This window comes from Mugil cephalus, chromosome 14 (assembly GCF_022458985.1).
Source record: "Mugil cephalus isolate CIBA_MC_2020 chromosome 14, CIBA_Mcephalus_1.1, whole genome shotgun sequence".
NCBI classification, from domain to species: Eukaryota; Metazoa; Chordata; class Actinopteri; order Mugiliformes; family Mugilidae; genus Mugil; species Mugil cephalus.
The window spans coordinates 23201373-23220652 of NC_061783.1; the positions used below are offsets into that span (position 1 = coordinate 23201373).

The window sequence follows — 19280 nt, forward strand, 5'->3', positions numbered from 1 at the left end:
CTCCTCTATCAACATCCGTCCCTCTGAAATGAAGCCCACAAAACCATCAAGCTGCTTTATGTTTTTGTCTCTGTATCCTCAGAGTCCAGAGGCCAGGTCACAGTGACTCAGCCTGGATCAGTGAGGTCTGGTCTGGGAGGAACCGTCACCATCAGATGTAGGACCAGTCAGGATGTTTATGTTTACAGCTCCAACCACTGTTTAGCCTGGTACCAACAGAGAGATGGAGGAGTTCCTAAACGTCTCATTTATTATACTAGCACTAGAGTGTCAGGGATTCCAGGTCGTTTTTCAGGCAGTGGATCAAACTCTGACTTTACTCTGACCATCAGTGGAGTCCAGACTGAAGATGCAGCAGTTTATTACTGTCAGAGTTATCACTATATCAACAGTCAGTATGTGTTCACACAGTGAAAAACCGTCGTACAAAAACCTCCCTCAGTCAGACTGAACAGAAACTGAAGTGACGGTTGCAGCTGGAAGCTACTGCAGAGACTGATACAGTTCACTGAACACACAAACCAGACGTTGGTTAAAAACTTTATAAAGATCATAGACTCCTATTCATACATTTTATTTAACAGTGACAGTTTAAACGAAAAACATCTAAAAACAAATTTATTCATTAATTGTCAAAGTGTGTGTTATCATGGACAGTAGCAGATGTCTCTACTCATTATTAGTTTCTAATAGACAATTAGTTCAGATCAGCTTTCAGTTTATCACATCACTTCATCATTGTAATGAAGTAAAACCTTAAAGAGTCAGAATATTTCAGTCATTATTAAAGAATGAAAACGTAAATTTATCGAGAAAAACTGAAAATTATCAAATGAAACCTTAATTTATAATCATTAAATTTCTCCAAAATGAGAATCAAAATGCACATTCAGTGAACACATGAACACATGAGACAGTCTGGAAACTGAATGTGGCTGATATATACACTCCCTGTCCAGTTCATTAGGTACCAGTGAAGTCATTCTGATCTAAATGATGTTGAGTTATTGTAGAAACATTAACACAAAGGTGGTGATTGACCTGGATGGTCATTGTGATGCTGTTAAACTGGATCGAATTAAAAGTGTTTCTGTTATTTAGCTAAGCCCACTAACTACAGTGTCAAAATATTAGGAACATGTGTCAGTTCAATCATTGTACAAAATGAAAACATTGTTGAATCAATATCTCAGTCATTAGAAACTAAAACTGAACACCACAACCTTCATGGAGACTAGATTTAGAGCAGGACTGATGTCACTAGTGAACCTAATGAAATGTCCAGGGAGGTTCTACTAGTGAGTTAATGAATGAAACAGTGAGATGACTGGATGATTTATCATGAGGTGTTCACAAAGGTTTATTATTCCAGGAAGATCTACTCTGACTGGATCAGAAACCTTTTCGAAACATGAGACGTTCAGATTGATTGAGACTAAAACATCTGGACGTTCACTTTGTTTCACTGAGTTTATCAACAGGATTCTGGATAGAGATAGAAATGATGGAACCTTACACTTCCTTTACTCAGTCACAAACTGTTTGATCATCTCAGTTTTTCTCCTCACGACTGAGAGAAAATGATTGAAAAGAGTCGACATGAGAAGAAGTGAGTTGATGAGCGGATCTTTATTATTTAGAAGCAGTGAAACAACATTGAAACACAGCAAGAAGCCAGTAAATCCTGTTATTGGAAGATGTGAAAGAAAAGCCAGAGAGCAGATAGAGAGTGAAAGCAGTGTGAGAGTCCCAGTGAGTCAGGTCAGGACTGGGAACACTGGTCTCTCCTCAGTGTCTCTGAGAGCGGAGTCTGGGAGCCTGGCTGGCCTCACAGGTCACAGAGACCACCTTCCTCCACTGGTCTGCAGGGAGCCTCAGGGTGCTGCTCCAGCTGTAGTGGCCGTCCTTCTGCAGCACCCCGGGGCTCCTGCTCTGCTCCCCGTTGCTGATGCTGCTGCTGCCGTCCACCTTCCAGGACAGACTCCAGTCTGAGGGGAAGCCCTTGTTGGCCAGGCACATGAGCGTGGCCTTCCCCTGGTCCAGCTCCTCCACGGAGGGAGGCAGCACCGTCAGGGAGGGACGGACATCACCTAGGATGACAGGGAGCACACAGCTGTCAATCAAACAGCAGACACTTGGACACCTTTACTGTGAGAGAGTTGGACAAGTTTCTGTCAGATGCTTTTTCTGCTCCACCACTCATTCACTCACACATTGTTTCACTTCCCTTTCAGAAAGCTCTCATGCATATCAGCACAGACACAATCATCATCCACTTTGACCTGAAATATGTCCAACTACACTGGAAACTAAACAAGCACATGTCTCAACATTTCCAAGAAACTTTGGCTTCAACATCATCAACATGTCAACCATACATGACTTTAAAGGATTTAGTGGAAACAAGCAGAGAAAAGCAGCTCACTGCCACAAAATGATCTTCATGATTTAACAAACTGTCGACATGATTTCAAAGTCAACGTGAAATAAAAAGACATTTACAAATCCCCATCTTTATCTTCACTCTGTCCAGTTTGACTTGAAGAAAGTCAGATTGAATCCATCCAAACAACAGTTATTTTGATGTCACATTAGAAACTGATCATAGGAGGAATCAACTTTCATCCTTTCTACACTTCAAGCTTTGAAATTTCACTTTGACACAAACGTGAAAATCAAACGTGATCAAAGCTGATGTGAGTTAGCCTCCACGAGGAGAGAGAAACACATCAAGACTAAAACAAGATGAATCTACAACCTAGTATTTAGTATTAAACTCAGTAGAAACTTACTTCCAACTTCCAGTCTGGTTCCTCCACCGAACGTGTACCACAGTGATACAAACTCATTGAGGCGCCGTACAAAAACCTCTGACTGTAGAGAGACACGGCTCTCTGACTCTGAAACAAACAAACTCAATAAACTCATTGTCAGATCACACAGTTCATGATATAAGTGGTTAAAGTGTTGAATACAGATCCACATCATTTGGATTATTTTATTTATTATGAAAGTTAATTAATACAATCACTATTATCATATTGTTAAGTTAAATAAATAATAATATTTAATAGAAAATGTCTTTATTAAATCCTCTCAATTTAAATAAGTATCAAACACATGTCTATCTGAGATCATAATAAATCTAATGATTAAAATAATAATTTAATTTAACTCCAAGTGTTACGCTGACTTCTGTATGAAGAGAATTATTAAAAATATATCATTTATTTCAATCGACCTCAAGTCACAGACAATCAAATGAACACTGACGCATTTCTGATCAATATCCAACAATGAAGTGATTGATCCATTGATCAACATCATGATCAGACTGACTGACTGAAGTCCCTGTTGGAGTCACTCAGAGCATTTCCATAGAGAGTGACTTTGCATCAGCAGCACCATGCTCCAGTGCTCTGGGAGAGTTTATAGTCCTGAGAGTTGAAGACTGGATGACTGACAGCTGTCCTTCATGACAACAGAAGCCACAGAAATCCTCCTCATCAAAAACATGACTTTGATCTGCGTCCTCATCTGGACTCTCCTCTGCTGCTGCTTCACAGGTAAAATCCAGAGAATCAAACTCCTCTCCTCTATCAACATCCGTCCATCTGAAATGAAGCCCACAAAACCATCAAGCTGCTTTATGTGTTTGTCTCTGTATCCTCAGAGTCTAGAGGCCAGTACACAGTGACTCAGCCTGGATCAGTGACCTCTGGTCTGGGAGAAACCGTCACCATCAGATGTCGAACCAGTCAGAATAATTATGGAAACAATTTTTTCTGGTACCAACAGAGAGATGGAGGAGTTCCTAAACTTCTCATTTATTATACTAGCAGTAGAGCATCAGGGATTCCAGGTCGTTTTTCAGGCAGTGGATCAAACTCTGACTTCACTCTGACCATCATTCGAGTCCAGGCTGAAGATGCAGCAGTTTATTACTGTCAGAGTTTTCACTATCCCAATAGTCAGCGTGTGTTCACACAGTGAAAAAGCGTCGTACAAAAACCTCCCTCAGTCAGACTGAACAGAAACTGAAGTGACTGTTGCAGCTGGAAGCTACTGCAGAGACTGATACAGTTCACTGAACACACAAACCAGACGTTGGTTAAAAACTTCATACACACCGTACACTGCATTTTTCAATATAGAATTTATTATAAGTCAGAAATAAGTGACTTATCATAGAGAGGCTATTTTTCCAGTGTCAAATTTTATCATTTCCATTTTATATCCACCAAATCTCAGGCAGGTAGTAATCACATGAAAAGTCAAGGTGAATTTTCTGACTCCTATTTAACTGTCATTAAGAGATAAATCAATGATGACCTTTGATCTCAGCTTCATGCTGGATCACAGTTGTCTCTCTTAAATCTCATCAAAAGTGAAAATGAAGACACAGATCAACATCATAAATGTTTGTGATCAATAATCATTCAGTCATTAATATTAATTTCACTAAGAATGATCACAAAGACAATCTTCCAGAACCAAGCTGTCCACAAGTCACTGGATCAGTTTCCTAGCAGACCATCAATATCCTCCACATGTCATGATGTGAATATGTAAATATGTAGAGTATTAACAGTGAGAGGGAAACAGCATGATGCCATGTGTTGTCCAGCTGCAGCTGACTGACTCTGTGTGTTTGCATATGTGTCCTGCCTCTCTGCTCCCAGCCGTTAAGAGGCCAGTGTTGATCAGTGGCTGTCCAGGCCTTTCACAGCCACTGACACGCCGGCAGCACAATGATGATGTCACTGACTCTACTGCTGGCCACCCTGGGGCTCCTTGTTCAGGGTGAGACTCTCTGCTGAAAACTTTGCTGCTTCAGGATGCAACCAGGTTGAGCACAATGATGGAGAAACACTGAAACAAGCAGCATTCATCTTCTTCCATCTATTCTCCATCTTCAACAAATCATCCTCTTCTGTTTGGATCTTCATCATCTTTCTCCAAGCTGGATTTGTCTCAATAACTCTTCTCCTTGTCTTCATCTTTTCCAGGTTCATCAGGAGAAATCATCCTGACTCAGTCTCCTGGATCTCAGTCTGTTCTTCCAGGACAGTCTGTCTCCATCACATGTAGATCCAGTTCAAGTGTCAGTAACTACCTCCACTGGTACCTTCAGAAACCTGGAGAAGCTCCTAAACTTCTTGTTTATTATGCTACATCTCGTCAGTCTGGAGTTTCTGATCGTTTCAGTGGAAGTGGATCTGGATCTGACTACACTTTGACCATCAGTAGAGTTCAGGCTGAAGATTCGGGAGTTTATTATTGTCAGCAGCGTTACAGCACCCCGTTCACACAGTGAAAAGCCGTCGTACAAAAACCTCCCTCAGCTGAAGAGGAACTGATCAACAGCTGCAATGAAACTAAACCAACAGAGGTTTGACAAATACAAATATGAATCATAAAATGACACAAACGCTGGTGATATTTTACTTTAAATTATGAACATATTAAGTCTAGTTTAAGACATGACTTTTTTAGATTCATTTTTTTGTTCTTCACCACAAGTGCAATAATTCTAGTGCAATAACACAATGTGCAATACACTACTGTGTGCATTCAGATTTATTATTCTCTTTTTCTTACCTTTACCAAGTGTTTATGTTTAAAAAAATGATAGCTTTGCTATTTATAACATGGATATGTATTTATTTTTTTATTTTTAAAAAAGACTGACTCAGGAGCACAATCCTTTAATTTCATGTATACTTGTTGTATGTGTATGTGTACAAAGGACCAGATACTGGTCCTGCTGATGGGTGGAGGACCTTCTACAGTCCTGTCCAGCTCTCTTAGAGGAACTGTCTGTCTCCTGGATTCTCCTCCATGCTCTCGAGACTGTGCTGGGTCACATCAAACCTTCAGAAAAGTTTCACACTGACCCTTGTTTCTCTCTTGTTTTGCTGAAAAAAAAACTTGATGAATTCAAGTGTTTTTGACCTTTATCTGTATTTATGATCTTTTACACCACTGATCCCACATTTTCCAAAAGAAAAACTGCTTTTGATTCAAATGTCTAATTGATGGAACTGATGTCCCATCCTGACAGAGTTGGACCCCCTTTTCAGCCTCTGTAGGGTCCAGGTATCACCTCATACTACCAGTAGTGACACTGACCCTAGATACATACAAAACTCTTTTTGTTTAGGAGTTCATCTTATTGCTGCCCCTCTAGTGGACCTGTTGGTAATTAACACCAAAGCAGATGAAGCTGATTAACAACCTCCTCTACCACTGAACTGACCACATCAATATCTAGCTGACATCATGGTTCACACCAAATAAGTCCCTGTTGGAGTCACAAATCCAAAGGTTATGACTCATGTTATGATCATGACTCAGTATGACTCAAAGGACCTCTGAGAGACTCGACAGACTGGTTGAGAAGGCTGGGTCTCTGAATGGCAGGAAGCTGGACTCACTGGAGACTATTGTTGAGAGGGGCACATGCGACACAGTACCGTCCATCCTGGACAACGTCAGCCCACCCCTTCATGACATCCTGGAGGGGCAGAGATGCAGCAATAGTGGGATACTTCTCTCACTACACTACAGGACTGAGAGGTTCAGGAGGTCCTTTGTCCACACAGTCATCAGACTGTACAGCACCACTGATTAAATGTTAAAACGCTCCTTTGTCAAAAAATATAGTGAAGATGTCAGGTCAACTGTACATAGTTCTGGACAACCACTACTCAGCAGTTTTGCAGAGACATACATGTTAATACAGTCTGATATATATTACCAGTCTTCCTTTTCCGTTGGCCCTGCTCTTACTGCTGCTGTTACTTATGTTGATGTTCTGTTCAATTCTATTCTAAAATGCACCATTCAATAAATATCAGGAGAATAAAAAAAACAAAAAAACAACAACCTTACAGTTAAGCAAATTTACATTACACCTGACCATATAGCCATACAAATGGAAAAACACATGAGAAGAGAGTCAGAGCATTTCCATAGAGAGTGACTTTGCATCAGCAGCACCATGCTCCAGTGCTCTGGGAGAGTTTATAGTCCTGAGAGTTGAAGACTGGATGACTGACAGCTGTCCTTCATGACAACAGAAGCCACAGAAATCCTCCTCATCAAAAACATGACTTTGATCTGCGTCCTCATCTGGACTCTCCTCTGCTGCTGCTTCACAGGTAAAGTCCAGAGAATCAAACTCCTCTCCTCTATCAACATCCATCCCTCTGAAATGAAGCCCACAAAACCATCAAGCTGCTTAATGTTTTTGTCTCTGTATCCTCAGAGTCCAGAGGCCGGGTCACAGTGACTCAGCCTGGATCAGTGACCTCTGGTCTGGGAGGAACCATCACCATCAGATGTAGAACCAGTCAAAATGTTTATGATGGCAATGAGCTGGCTTGGTACCAACAGAGAGATGGAGGAGTTCCTAAACTTCTCATTTACTATACTAGCACTAGAGAATCAGGGATTCCAGATCGTTTTTCAGGCAGTGGATCAAACTCTGACTTCACTCTGACCATCAGTGGAGTCCAGACTGAAGATGCAGCAGTTTATTACTGTCAGAGTGTTCATAGCATCAACAGTCAGTGGGTGTTCACACTGTGAGAAAGCGTCATACAAAAACCTCCCTCAGTCAGACTGAACAGAAACTGAAGTGACTGTTGCAGCTGGAAGCTACTGCAGAGACTGATACAGTTCAGTGAACACACAAACCAGACGTTGGTTAAAAACTTCATATAGATCATACACTGCATTTTCAATGACAAAAATTACTATCAGTTTTGAAATAAGTAATTTAAAATATGTCCTGGGAATACAGGGGATATTTTTTCAACGTGAATCCTGATCATTTCCATTTTAAAATCCACCAACATCTCAGGGATCATTGCTAACCTCATAAAAACAACTCGTACACTGATGATGTTGCCATCAGTCAGTTATTAATTAGATCAAAAGTCAAAGCGAGGTTTCTGGCTCTCCCTCATATTTTATACATCCTATTTTACTGTAAATACGTCACTGGATCAGTTTCCCAGCAGAACATCAATATCCTCTACATGTTGGTTAGTTTATTTCGGTCATATTCATAATATGAATTCAGACACAAAAAATAAAAGAGAAAATAAAGAATATATATATACTGTATTACACAGAAAAGAAATGTAAAAAAAAATAAATAAAAAATAAATAAAAAAACAAGACTGAAAAGTTGTATGCTGAACTTTTATGCCTACCCTTCTATCAGTGTCTGTCAGCTCCTGCATACCATATACAGAGCAGCACAGAAAATAATATTAAATGATAATAAAAGAAAACATCAGAAAACATATTTCTACACGTACCCATTGTATAATCCGATTTGGGCACTAGCATATACACTCACTCATATCCAAACCTAAAGAGAATCCTATTGCTCAATACTTTGTTAAACATTTGGTTTAATATCCATTTCCAAAGCATTCTACAGACCAGTCTCATAAACTGAAAACCACCTCTGCTTGACACTTGTTCTGCTCTCTGTCTGAGTACACACAGCTTCCTCTCAGTTCAAACACACTTTGTCATTTATGAAACAACTTGTGGAGACATTATGGCAGTAGATTATTATGTACCTTGTACATCAACAGTGATATTTTGAAATCTACAAGTTCATTAAAACGAGCAAGTTATGAATAATTTCTTTGAGGGTTCCCGACAATAAACTCTATTGATACTTCTGATTGCTCTTTTCTGAAGCAGATAAATTGAATTAGTGATTGGTTTTGTTTTCCTCCACACTTCCACACAGTTAGTAGTGTATGGTAGCATGAAGGACTAATAAAATACTTGTAGTGAATTTGTATCAAGAGTTTCTTTTGATTTATATAAGATTGCAATAGACTTTGATATTTTCTCTTTAATATATTCAATATGTGGATTCCAACATAATTTATATTTATTTATTTATTTTTACGAGTATTTTCTATACCCTTGGTAATCCAAGGACTCTCTTCACATTTATTTGTCTTGAACATTCCTAAAGGGCAGCATTTGTCATACAATGCAGTGAAAAATTAGAGAAATTTAAATGTGATGTCATGATGTGAATATGTAAATATGTGGAATATTAACAGTGAGAGGGAAACAGCATGATGCCATGTGTTGTCCAGCTGCAGCTGACTGACTCTGTGTGTTTGCATATGTGTCCTGCCTCTCTGCTCCCAGCCGTTAAGAGGCCAGTGTTGATCAGTGGCTGTCCAGGCCTTTCACAGCCACTGACACGCCGGCAGCACAATGATGATGTCACTGACTCTACTGCTGGCCACCCTGGGGCTCCTTGTTCAGGGTGAGACTCTCTGCTGAAAACTTTGCTGCTTGAGGATGCAGCCAGGTTGAGTACAATGATGGAGAAACACTGAAGCAAGCAGCATTCATCTTCTTCCATCTATTCTCCATCTTCAACAAATCATCCTCTTCTGTTTGGATCTTCATCATCTTTCTCCAAGCTGGATTTGTCTCAATAACTCTTCTCCTCTTTTTCATCTTTTCCAGGTTCATCAGGAGAAATCATCATGACTCAGTCTCCTGGATCTCAGTCTGTTCTTCCAGGACAGTCTGTCTCCATCACATGTAGATCCAGTTCAAGTGTTGGTAACAACCTCCACTGGTACCTTCAGAAACCTGGAGAATCTCCTAAACTTCGTGTTTATCAAGCTACAACTCGTCAGTCTGGAGTTTCTGATCGTTTCAGTGGAAGTGGATATGATACTGACTTCACTTTGACCATCAGTAGAGTTCAGACTGAAGATTCAGGAGTTTATTATTGTCAGCAGAGTAGTAGCTCGTTCACACAGTGAAAAACCGTCGTACAAAAACCTCCCTCAGCAGAAGAGGAACTGATCAACAGCTGCAATGAAACTAAACCAACAGAGGTTTGACAAATACAAATATGAATCATAAAATAACACAAACGCTGATGATATTTTACTTTAAATTATTAACATATTAAGTCTAGTTGAAGACATGACTTTTTTAGATTCATTTTTTGTTCTTCACCACAAGTGCAATAATTCTAGTGCTATAACACAATGTGCAATACGCTACTGTGTGCATTCAGATTTATTATTGTTTTTTTTCTTACCTTTACCAAGTGTTTATGTTTAAAAGAATGATAGCTTTGCTATTTAGAACATGGACTATTTATTTATTTTTTTATTTTTAAAAAAGACTGAATCAGGAGCACAATCCTTTAATTTCACGTATACTTGTTGTATGTGTATGTGTACAAAGGACCAGATACTGGTCCTGCTGATGGGTGGAGGACCTTCTACAGTCCTGTCCAGCTCTCTTAGAGGAACTGTCTGTCTCCTGGAATCTCCTCCATGCTCTTGAGACTGTGCTGGGACACATCAAACCTTCAGAAAACTTTCACATTGACTCTTGTTTCTCTCTTGCTTTGCTGAAAAAACCCCCACTTGAATTCAGTATGAATTTATGATCTTTCACATCACTGATGCCACGTTTTCCAATAAAACTGCTTTTGATACATATGTCTAATGTCTAAAAATAATGTGCTACAGTCAGAGGACAGTTGGAGACAGGTGCGGCCGGCTGCTCAGGAATGGAGAGGTGGGTTGGACGGGCGGCACTGCGAAGGTCCAGGCATGGGCGTTGTGGGGACAGGAACAGAGGTGGATGGCCACCCTCATGACAGGAACAGGAGCAGGGACTGGGGCTGGAGCGGTGGTCACTCTGGTGGTGGAGACAGGTGCCGGTGGCCAGCAAGGTGTGGACAAGTGACTAGGTGATAGTCAGACCAGCCCGTCTGCAGCAACCTGCCAGCAGGTCTGCCTCCAATGGCAACCACGAGGTCCCTTATGGCAAAACGAGTGTCTTCAAAAGGAGTGGAAACTCTCTTGTGCACCAGGGTTTGTATTCGAGTATAAGTTCAGTGTAATATGAAATGAATCGCCTTCTTTTCTTGGGCACTGTTGGTAAGAAAGTCTGCTGGGTCTTTTACTGGTCGTGACGTTCTGTCACGGAATTGTAGGATTTAAAGGGAGGACCCAAGTGCAGGACAAATGATGAGGCAGGGCATTCAGGAAAACAGTTATTCTTTTAATAATAAACAAAAATCAAACAGAAGGTGCTGCAGACAGCCAGGCAAATCCAAAGACGAAAATAAATTGAAGAAACATGACTCCAAAATCCACAACACAGAAACATGGCAAGGAAACAACAGAGGATGAGAACAAGGCCAGGAGACAACACAAGAAGGAACACATTGACCTGACAGTGAACACAAGGACAAGACACGGCTGAAACTAATGAGGGCAATCACACCAGGAGACACCAATAAGCAATCAAGGACACATGTTTCTTCATGGATCAATTTATCTCTCTCCTAACAATATGACTAGGGCAAACCTGAGGAGACAACAAAAGAAGAGAACTGATACTATGGTTCACACCAAATAAGTCCCTGTTGGAGTGATTCAGAGCATTTCCATAGAGAGTGACTTTGCATCAGCAGCACCATGCTCCAGTGCTCTGGGAGAGTTTATAGTCCTGAGATCAGAAATGTGTCAGCTGTCCTTCATGACAACAGAAGCCACAGAAATCCTCCTCATCAAAAACATGACTTTGATCTGCGTCCTCATCTGGACTCTCCTCTGCTGCTGCTTCACAGGTAAAGTCCAGAGAATCAAACTCCTCTCCTCTATCAACATCCGTCCCTCTGAAATGAAGCCAACAAAACCATCAAGCTGCTTTATGTTTTTGTCTCTGTATCCTCAGAGTCCAGAGGCCAGTACACAGTGACTCAGCCTGGATCAGTGAGGTCTGGTCTGGGAGGAACCGTCACCATCAGTTGTAGAACCAGTCAGGATGTTTATTACAGCAGTTACTACAGCAGCTACTCTTTATCCTGGTACCAACAGAGAGATGGAGGAGTCCCTAAACTTCTCATTTATCGTGCTAGCACTAGAGCATCAGGGATTCCAGGTCGTTTTTCAGGCAGTGGATCAAACTCTGATTTCACTCTGACCATCAGTGGAGTCCAGACTGAAGATGCAGCAGTTTATTACTGTCATAGTTATCACTGGATCAACAGTCAGTATGTGATCACACAGTGAAAAAGCGTCGTACAAAAACCTCCCTCAGTCAGACTGAACAGAAACTGAAGTGACTGTTGCAGCTGGAAGCTACTGCAGAGACTGATACGGTTCACTGAACACTAACAGATGAATTTACATTGACTGTTAACACACTCATCATCATATTTATTCATTTTAACATGAAGTTTCTCCATAATTTAATTAATGTCCTCACAACATGAGTTAATTTGAACATGTATCACAACAAGTTAATAAACTGAACATGATCTTGGTAGTACTCAGATTACTTCCTCCATCACAGCTTCTCTCCATCCATTCAGATCAGTTCCAGGTCCTTATGTGACTGGACTCAAGAGGAGCTAAAGTTAAATTGTTCCAGAGTCTACGTTCAGTCATGACCTCTGACCTCAGCGTCATACGGGAACATGAAGACAAAGAACAGCATCAGAAAACATCTCAATCTTTACAAAATGACAGAAAATATTCTCTTAGACTCAGAATCAGTTAAAGCTCAGTGTCATCATGAGTGATGAACTCAAACTACATCTACACACACAGCAAACAAACTTTATTCTTGGAGCTTTGAGACAAAGATGAAGAAACAAGATCTCCACAAGGTCCTTTCTGTAGAGAACATGGAGCTTTCTATCATGTAGATGAATGAATAAAGACTGTGCTTCCTTAGTTTGTACAACAGGTTTAATGTTCCTCCAGACGGAAGAACACTGTAGACCATGTGTAGACTAACATGAAGCATGCATACAGAGCTGTACCCCTCCCTCACTTAGACCTGTCAGACCATCTCTCACTGCTCCTCATCCCAGCTGACACACCATCAGGAAAAACATCCAAAATAAAATACAAAAACTATGTGTGAAAGTTCTCTCACAGCTGATGGACATGTTCAGATCTTGGAGACAGAGAGAGAGAGAGAGAGAGAGAGAGACCACTGATTCTTATATTAAATACTGAACAGATAAACTGCTGACAAACTGATTCGGATTCACCCAAATCAAAAACTGTGGGTGACAAGTACAATATAAACTCTTCTGATATCTCACAACCTCATCTTCACGTTGGTTGATCAGGACAACAAGACAAGGGAAAACCTGAGTAACCTAACAAAGCGATGATGAGGACAATTTGACACACAACAACCAACAGAGTACGTGGCAGGGATTACACCAGATCACCAATAACAAGGACAAGTCTGCAGTAACTGTTGGAGCTGATACTACGTTTAAACCACATATGTTTTTCTCTTTCTTGGACCACTGTTGATAGGTACTGACTAGGGATGTCCGATAATATCAGCCAACCAATAATATCGGCCGATATAAGCCAATTTTTTTAATATCTGTTCATATCGTTATCAGTTTTACCATCGATGATGAAAACAGATAACATGATGCCCGGGTTGTGCTGCTGCGCGTAGCTGCTGCTGCTTGTGTGGTCCTGAGACATTTACCGGCGCGTGATTGATGACCTTATAAAACCGCACCAGGAGCGAAAGCAATAACAGAGTGTAGCTAGTGTGGCCAACACGTTGCTTGCTGCCTACTGCATTTATCGGTATACCATATTGGTTGATATCGGAATTGGAAATTAAGAATTTGCACAAAATTGGCTATCAGATATCGGCAAAAAGTCAGTATCGGAAATCCATAGTACTGACCACTGCAGACCAGGAACAACCCTCAAGAGCTGCAGTTCAGGAGATGTTCTGACCCAGTCATCTAGACATCACAGTCTTGTCAAAGTCAAATCCTTCCACTGGAACTCTAGCATCAATATAGTACATCATGAAAACCTTTCAGTGGTTTTAACTTGACTCAATAAAACGAATAAAATTTCGGCAACTTAGTCGACTAAAAAAACACCATGGAATGAAAAAAAAAATAAGTCTCTTTGTAAAAACCTGATTAATAGTAACGTGAATCATCATTTCAGATTTGACTTTAAAGAAAAATATCAGCACCACATGATAATAAACTGTGTTAGATTTAATTTATTTATAGAGGTTGATTTAAAACATCATCACTGACATTTTAATAAAGAGTCAGAGCATTTCCATAGAGAGTGATTTTGCATCAGCAGCACCATGCTCCAGTGCTCTGGGAGAGTTTATAGTCCTGAGAGTTGAAGGCTGGATGACTGACAGCTGTCCTTCATGACAACAGAAGCCACAGAAATCCTCCTCATCAAAAACATGACTTTGATCTGCGTCCTCATCTGGACTCTCCTCTGCTGCTGCTTCACAGGTAAAGTCCAGAGAATCAAACTCCTCTCCTCTATCAACATCCGTCCCTCTGAAATGAAGCCCACAAAACCATCAAGCTGCTTTATGTTTTTGTCTCTGTATCCTCAGAGTCCAGAGGCCAGGTCACAGTGACTCAGCCTGGATCAGTGACCTCTGGTCTGGGAGGAACCGTCACCATTAACTGTAGGATCAGTCAGGATGTTAATTTTTGGAGCAACTACCACCTCTTAGCCTGGTACCAACAGAGAGTTGGAGGAGTTCCTAAACTGCTGATTACTCGGTCCACTTATAGAGAATCAGGGATACCAGATCGTTTTTCAGGCAGTGGATCAAACTCTGATTTCACTCTGACCATCAGTGGAGTCCAGACTGAAGATGCAGCAGTTTATTACTGTCAGGGTGAACACTGGATCAACAGTCAAGCTGTGTTCACACAGTGAAAAATCATCGTACAAAAACCTCCCTCAGTCAGACTGAACAGAAACTGAAGTGACTGTTGCAGCTGGAAGCTACTGCAGAGACTGATACAGTTCACTGAACACACAAACCAGACATTGGTTAAAAAATTCATTCAGATCATACACTGCACCTGTCAAAAATAAACTAATTTATCGTGTTTATCAGACACTACAGGGTTACTGAAGCCTGATCGTTCCAGTTTAAATCCAACAACATCTCAGGCCTTATTCACAACATCATAAAATCAACTTGTATGCTGATGATGTTGTATTATATTTCACAAAACCTTCATCTTCCCATTAATCACTGCTAAATTTAAAGAAGACTTTCTGACTCTCTCCTACATTATAAATCCTATTTAACTATGATAGTTCATGAGAAAAGCATTGTAATGACCTTTGACATCAGCTTCATACTGGATCACAGCTTTTACACTTGAATCCCATCAAAAGTAAAACTGAAGGCACAGATCAACATCATACTGAGATAATACTGAGAAGAAGAAAGTTATCAAATGAAACCTTAATTTAAAGTTATTAAATTTATCCAAAATGAGAAGCAAAATGCACATTCAGTGAACACATGAACACATGAGACAGTCTGGAAACTGAATGTGGCTGATATATGCACTCCCTGTCAAATTCATTAGGTACCAGTGAAGCCATTCTGATCTAAATGATGTTGAGTTATTGCAGAAACAGTTACACAAAGGTGGTGATTGACCTGGATGGTCATTGTGATGGTGTTAAACTGAATCGAATTGAAAGTGTTTCTGTTATTTAGCCAAGCCCACTAACTACAGTGTCAAAATATTAGGAACACATGTCAGTTCAATAGTTGTACAAAATGAAAACACAGTTGAATCAACATCTCAGTCATTAGAAACTAAAGCTGAACACCACAACCTTCATGGAGACTAGATTTAGAGCAGGACTGATGTCACTAGTGTACCTAATGAAATGGCCAGGGAGGTTCTACTAGTGAGTTAATGAATGAAAAAGTGAGATGACTGGATGATTTATCATGAGGTGTTCACAAAGGTTTATTATTGCAGGAAGATCTGCTCTGACTGGATCAGAAACCTTTTAGAGACATGAGACGTTCAGATTGATTGAGACTAGAATGAATATCTGGACGTTCACTTTGTTTAACTGAGTTTATCAACAGGATTCTGGATAGAGATAGAAATGATGGAACCTTACACTTCCTTTACTCAGTCACAAACTGTTTGATCATCTCAGTTTTTCTCCTCATCACTGAGAGAAAATGATTGAAAAGAGTCGACATGAGAAGAAGTGAGTTGATGAGCAGATCTTTATTATTTAGAAGCAGTGAAACAACATTGAAACACAGCAAGAAGCCAGTAAATCCTGTTATTGGAAGATGTGAAAGAAAAGGAGGAAATCAACAAAATCTGTTAGAATTTCATTTTAAACCTTCAGTAACTTTTGTCATCAGCAGATTAAATCACAGTTCTATTAGTGAAACTTGAATATTTAACGAACTTCTTGTTCATCTTGACCTTAAAAAGACAATCCATAACATCTGAGAAAAGTCCATCTGCTGAGGAAGTTCCTGTTATTTGATTTAAATCTTCAGAGCATGAAATGAATCAACCTGAACTAAGAGCACCTTGTGCAGAAGCTTTCAGTCTCATCTTTAAAGTCGACATAGAGGAGACGGACATCTCCTACTGGATAGTAACTTATCTAAAAAGTAGATTTAGATGAATGTATTCTTTATTCTTTACCTGAACGTGCTGCTGTACCTGAACACCATGAACGTAATGAATGATAAACCTTGAAATCTTGATGTTCTTCACATTCAAAATGAAGACTCATTAATGTTAACAGCTGTTACTACATCTACTGTCCAACTCTAACCGATGAAGACCACTGTATATTTTAGTTTTTCTGCAATTAGACCTCATCACTTTTTCATTTATGACACAATCTCCCATTTAGGACCAAAAACTAATTATTCGTCCTGATCATACGAAGAGAAGAAACACATGAGAAGAGACTCAGAGCATTTCCATAGAGAGTGACTTTGCATCAGCAGCACCATGCTCCAGTGCTCTGGGAGAGTTTATAGTCCTGAGAGTTGAAGACTGGATGACTGACAGCTGTCCTTCATGACAACAGAAGCCACAGAAATCCTCCTCATCAAAAACATGACTTTGATCTGCGTCCTCATCTGGACTCTCCTCTGCTGCTGCTTCACAGGTAAAGTCCAGAGAATCAAATTCCTCTCCTCTATCAACATCTGTCCCTCTGAAATGAAGCCCACGAAACCATCAAACTGCTTTATGTTTTTGTCTCTGTATCCTCAGAGTCCAGAGGCCAGATCACAGTGAATCAGCCTGGATCAGTGAGGTCTGGTCTGGGAGGAACCGTCACCATCGACTGTAGGACAAGTCAGAATGTTTATGTTTACAGCAGTGGCTACAGCAGCTACCACTATTTAGCCTGGTACCAACAGAGAGATGGAGGAGTTCCTAAACTTCTCATTTATTGGGCTAACAGTAGAGCATCAGGGATTCCAGGTCGTTTTTCAGGCAGTGGATCAAACTCTGACTTCACTCTGACCATCAGTGGAGTCCAGGCTGAAGATGCAGCAGTTTATTACTGTCAGAGTCTTCACTATCCCAACAGTCAGTGGGTGTTCACACAGTGAAAAAGCGTCGTACAAAAACCTCCCTCAGTCAGACTGAACAGAAACTGAAGTTACTGTTGCTGCTGGAAGCTACTGCAGAGACTGATACAGTTCACTGAACACTAACACACTTGTATACTCAATTTGTAACGAACTGTCATTGAAATTAATTGAATAACTGCCACCTTCTGACTCAAAACTTGAATTTAATCATCAAATCTTTACTTTCTAACATGTCATCACCTTTCTAACATGGCTGCATTAAAAGGTCTCAGAGTGAACGTCGCTCTAATAAAGACAGATGTACAAACACACATAAAGAAAGTTCAGCAGCTTAGAAATTTATATTCTATCCTGTTATTATTACTGGGTGTGGCTGGTGGCCAATCATCAGAGATGGTCACAGATTAACGTTGTGGCCCCTACTCCACCTCTTCCTTTCATTTCCTTCTGATGTCATTTCCAGGACATCATTTGTTCTTCAACTAGGGTCAAGTTCATTTCCTCCATGTGCTACCTGTCGTCTACATGACTGCTGCTGCTTGGTCCTGAGCTTCGTTGTTTATTTGTTTGTGCTGGGTTCGACTCGCTGCTTCTCTGCTGGCTCTGCTATCACGTTGTGCTGTGGTGTCGTTGAGCTGGTGTTGGTCACACCATCTTTCTGCGTAGCTGGACTATTCGCTTCCAGTCCCTTCCACCTCCAGCTCCTAGCAGCCTGTCTCTGAGTTGGCTTGGTCGGTGGTGTCCCTCCTCTGTGTGCTGGGCTGTTTCTGGGGAAGTAGTTATTTCATGGCTGTTGTGTTCCCTTCCTTTCCTTCGCTCCAGGTGCCTTGTGACGCTGCATTATGTAATAATGTAATAAATTTACATGTCATTATGTAACAACGCAGCATTTTGTAATAAAAATCTTGAACGCAATATGTAATAAACTTTGCCGCATTTTGTTATAAATTGTTACATTTTGCGTCAGTCATTACAAATTGCAGTTGTTGCACTTTTTTATGAGGAAAATGTAATAATTAGGTGCATTTTGTAATAAACCACTAAAAATGGATGTCTTAAACAGAAAAAACATTGGGACCATCAAAGCAACATACAACAACTCATGATGTAATAATCGGCCATTATGTAGAAATGGCTGATATTGTGAGAAAACTGCTGCATTAACGTAATCCATTGCTTTTATATAGCAATTTCTATCAAAGACATTCACTTTACATTGAATACAATATTCATATGGTCACCCTGGTGTACAATTTTATCAACAGAAGCAGTGACAAAGGGCAGGCCTGGTGGAGTCTAGCTCTCACTGGGAACAGGTCCGACTTACAGCTGGGTACAGTGACCAAACTCGGGCTACTTTCATGCAGGGACTTAATGGCACTTAGCAAGGAGCCATCCACCCCATAGTCCTGGAGCACTCCCACAGGATGCCTCTGGGCACATGGTGGTGAGCGTTCTCCAAATCCACAAAACACATATGGAGTGACTGGTGATCCCCTCCAGCACCCTAGTGAGGGTAAAGAGCTGGTCCTCATTGATCTGAGGAGGTGCTGAAGACCAGAGATCAACACACCAAGAAACTCTGACAGTAAAGTGAATGAATGAAATACAACGTTCAATAAATAACAGGACAATAACCATTGTTTCTAAATGCAGAGGAAATGAAGAGTTGTATCTAAACGCTGACTCATCTACTATGAGTAAACATAAATCATCAACACTTCATCAAGCTATACATTTAATATTCTGATCATACAAATGGAAAAACACATGAGAAGTGACTCAGAGCATTTCCATAGAGAGTGACTTTGCATCAGCAG

The 19280-nt window shown here is 40.4% G+C and overlaps 1 pseudogene and 2 gene segments (V, D, J or C); 2 read left to right on the forward strand and 1 right to left on the reverse strand.

Moving 5' to 3' along the window:
• LOC125020413 overlaps nt 1-19280 on the forward strand; it is a 74075-nt gene that overhangs the window by 45062 nt on the left and 9733 nt on the right.
• Nucleotides 1611-19280, reverse strand: part of LOC125020414 — a 25139-nt pseudogene continuing 7469 nt past the window's right edge.
• LOC125020432 lies at nt 9147-9972 on the forward strand. The segment is given in 2 exon segments: nt 9147-9313; nt 9520-9972. Coding segments are annotated over 2 exon segments (357 nt in total).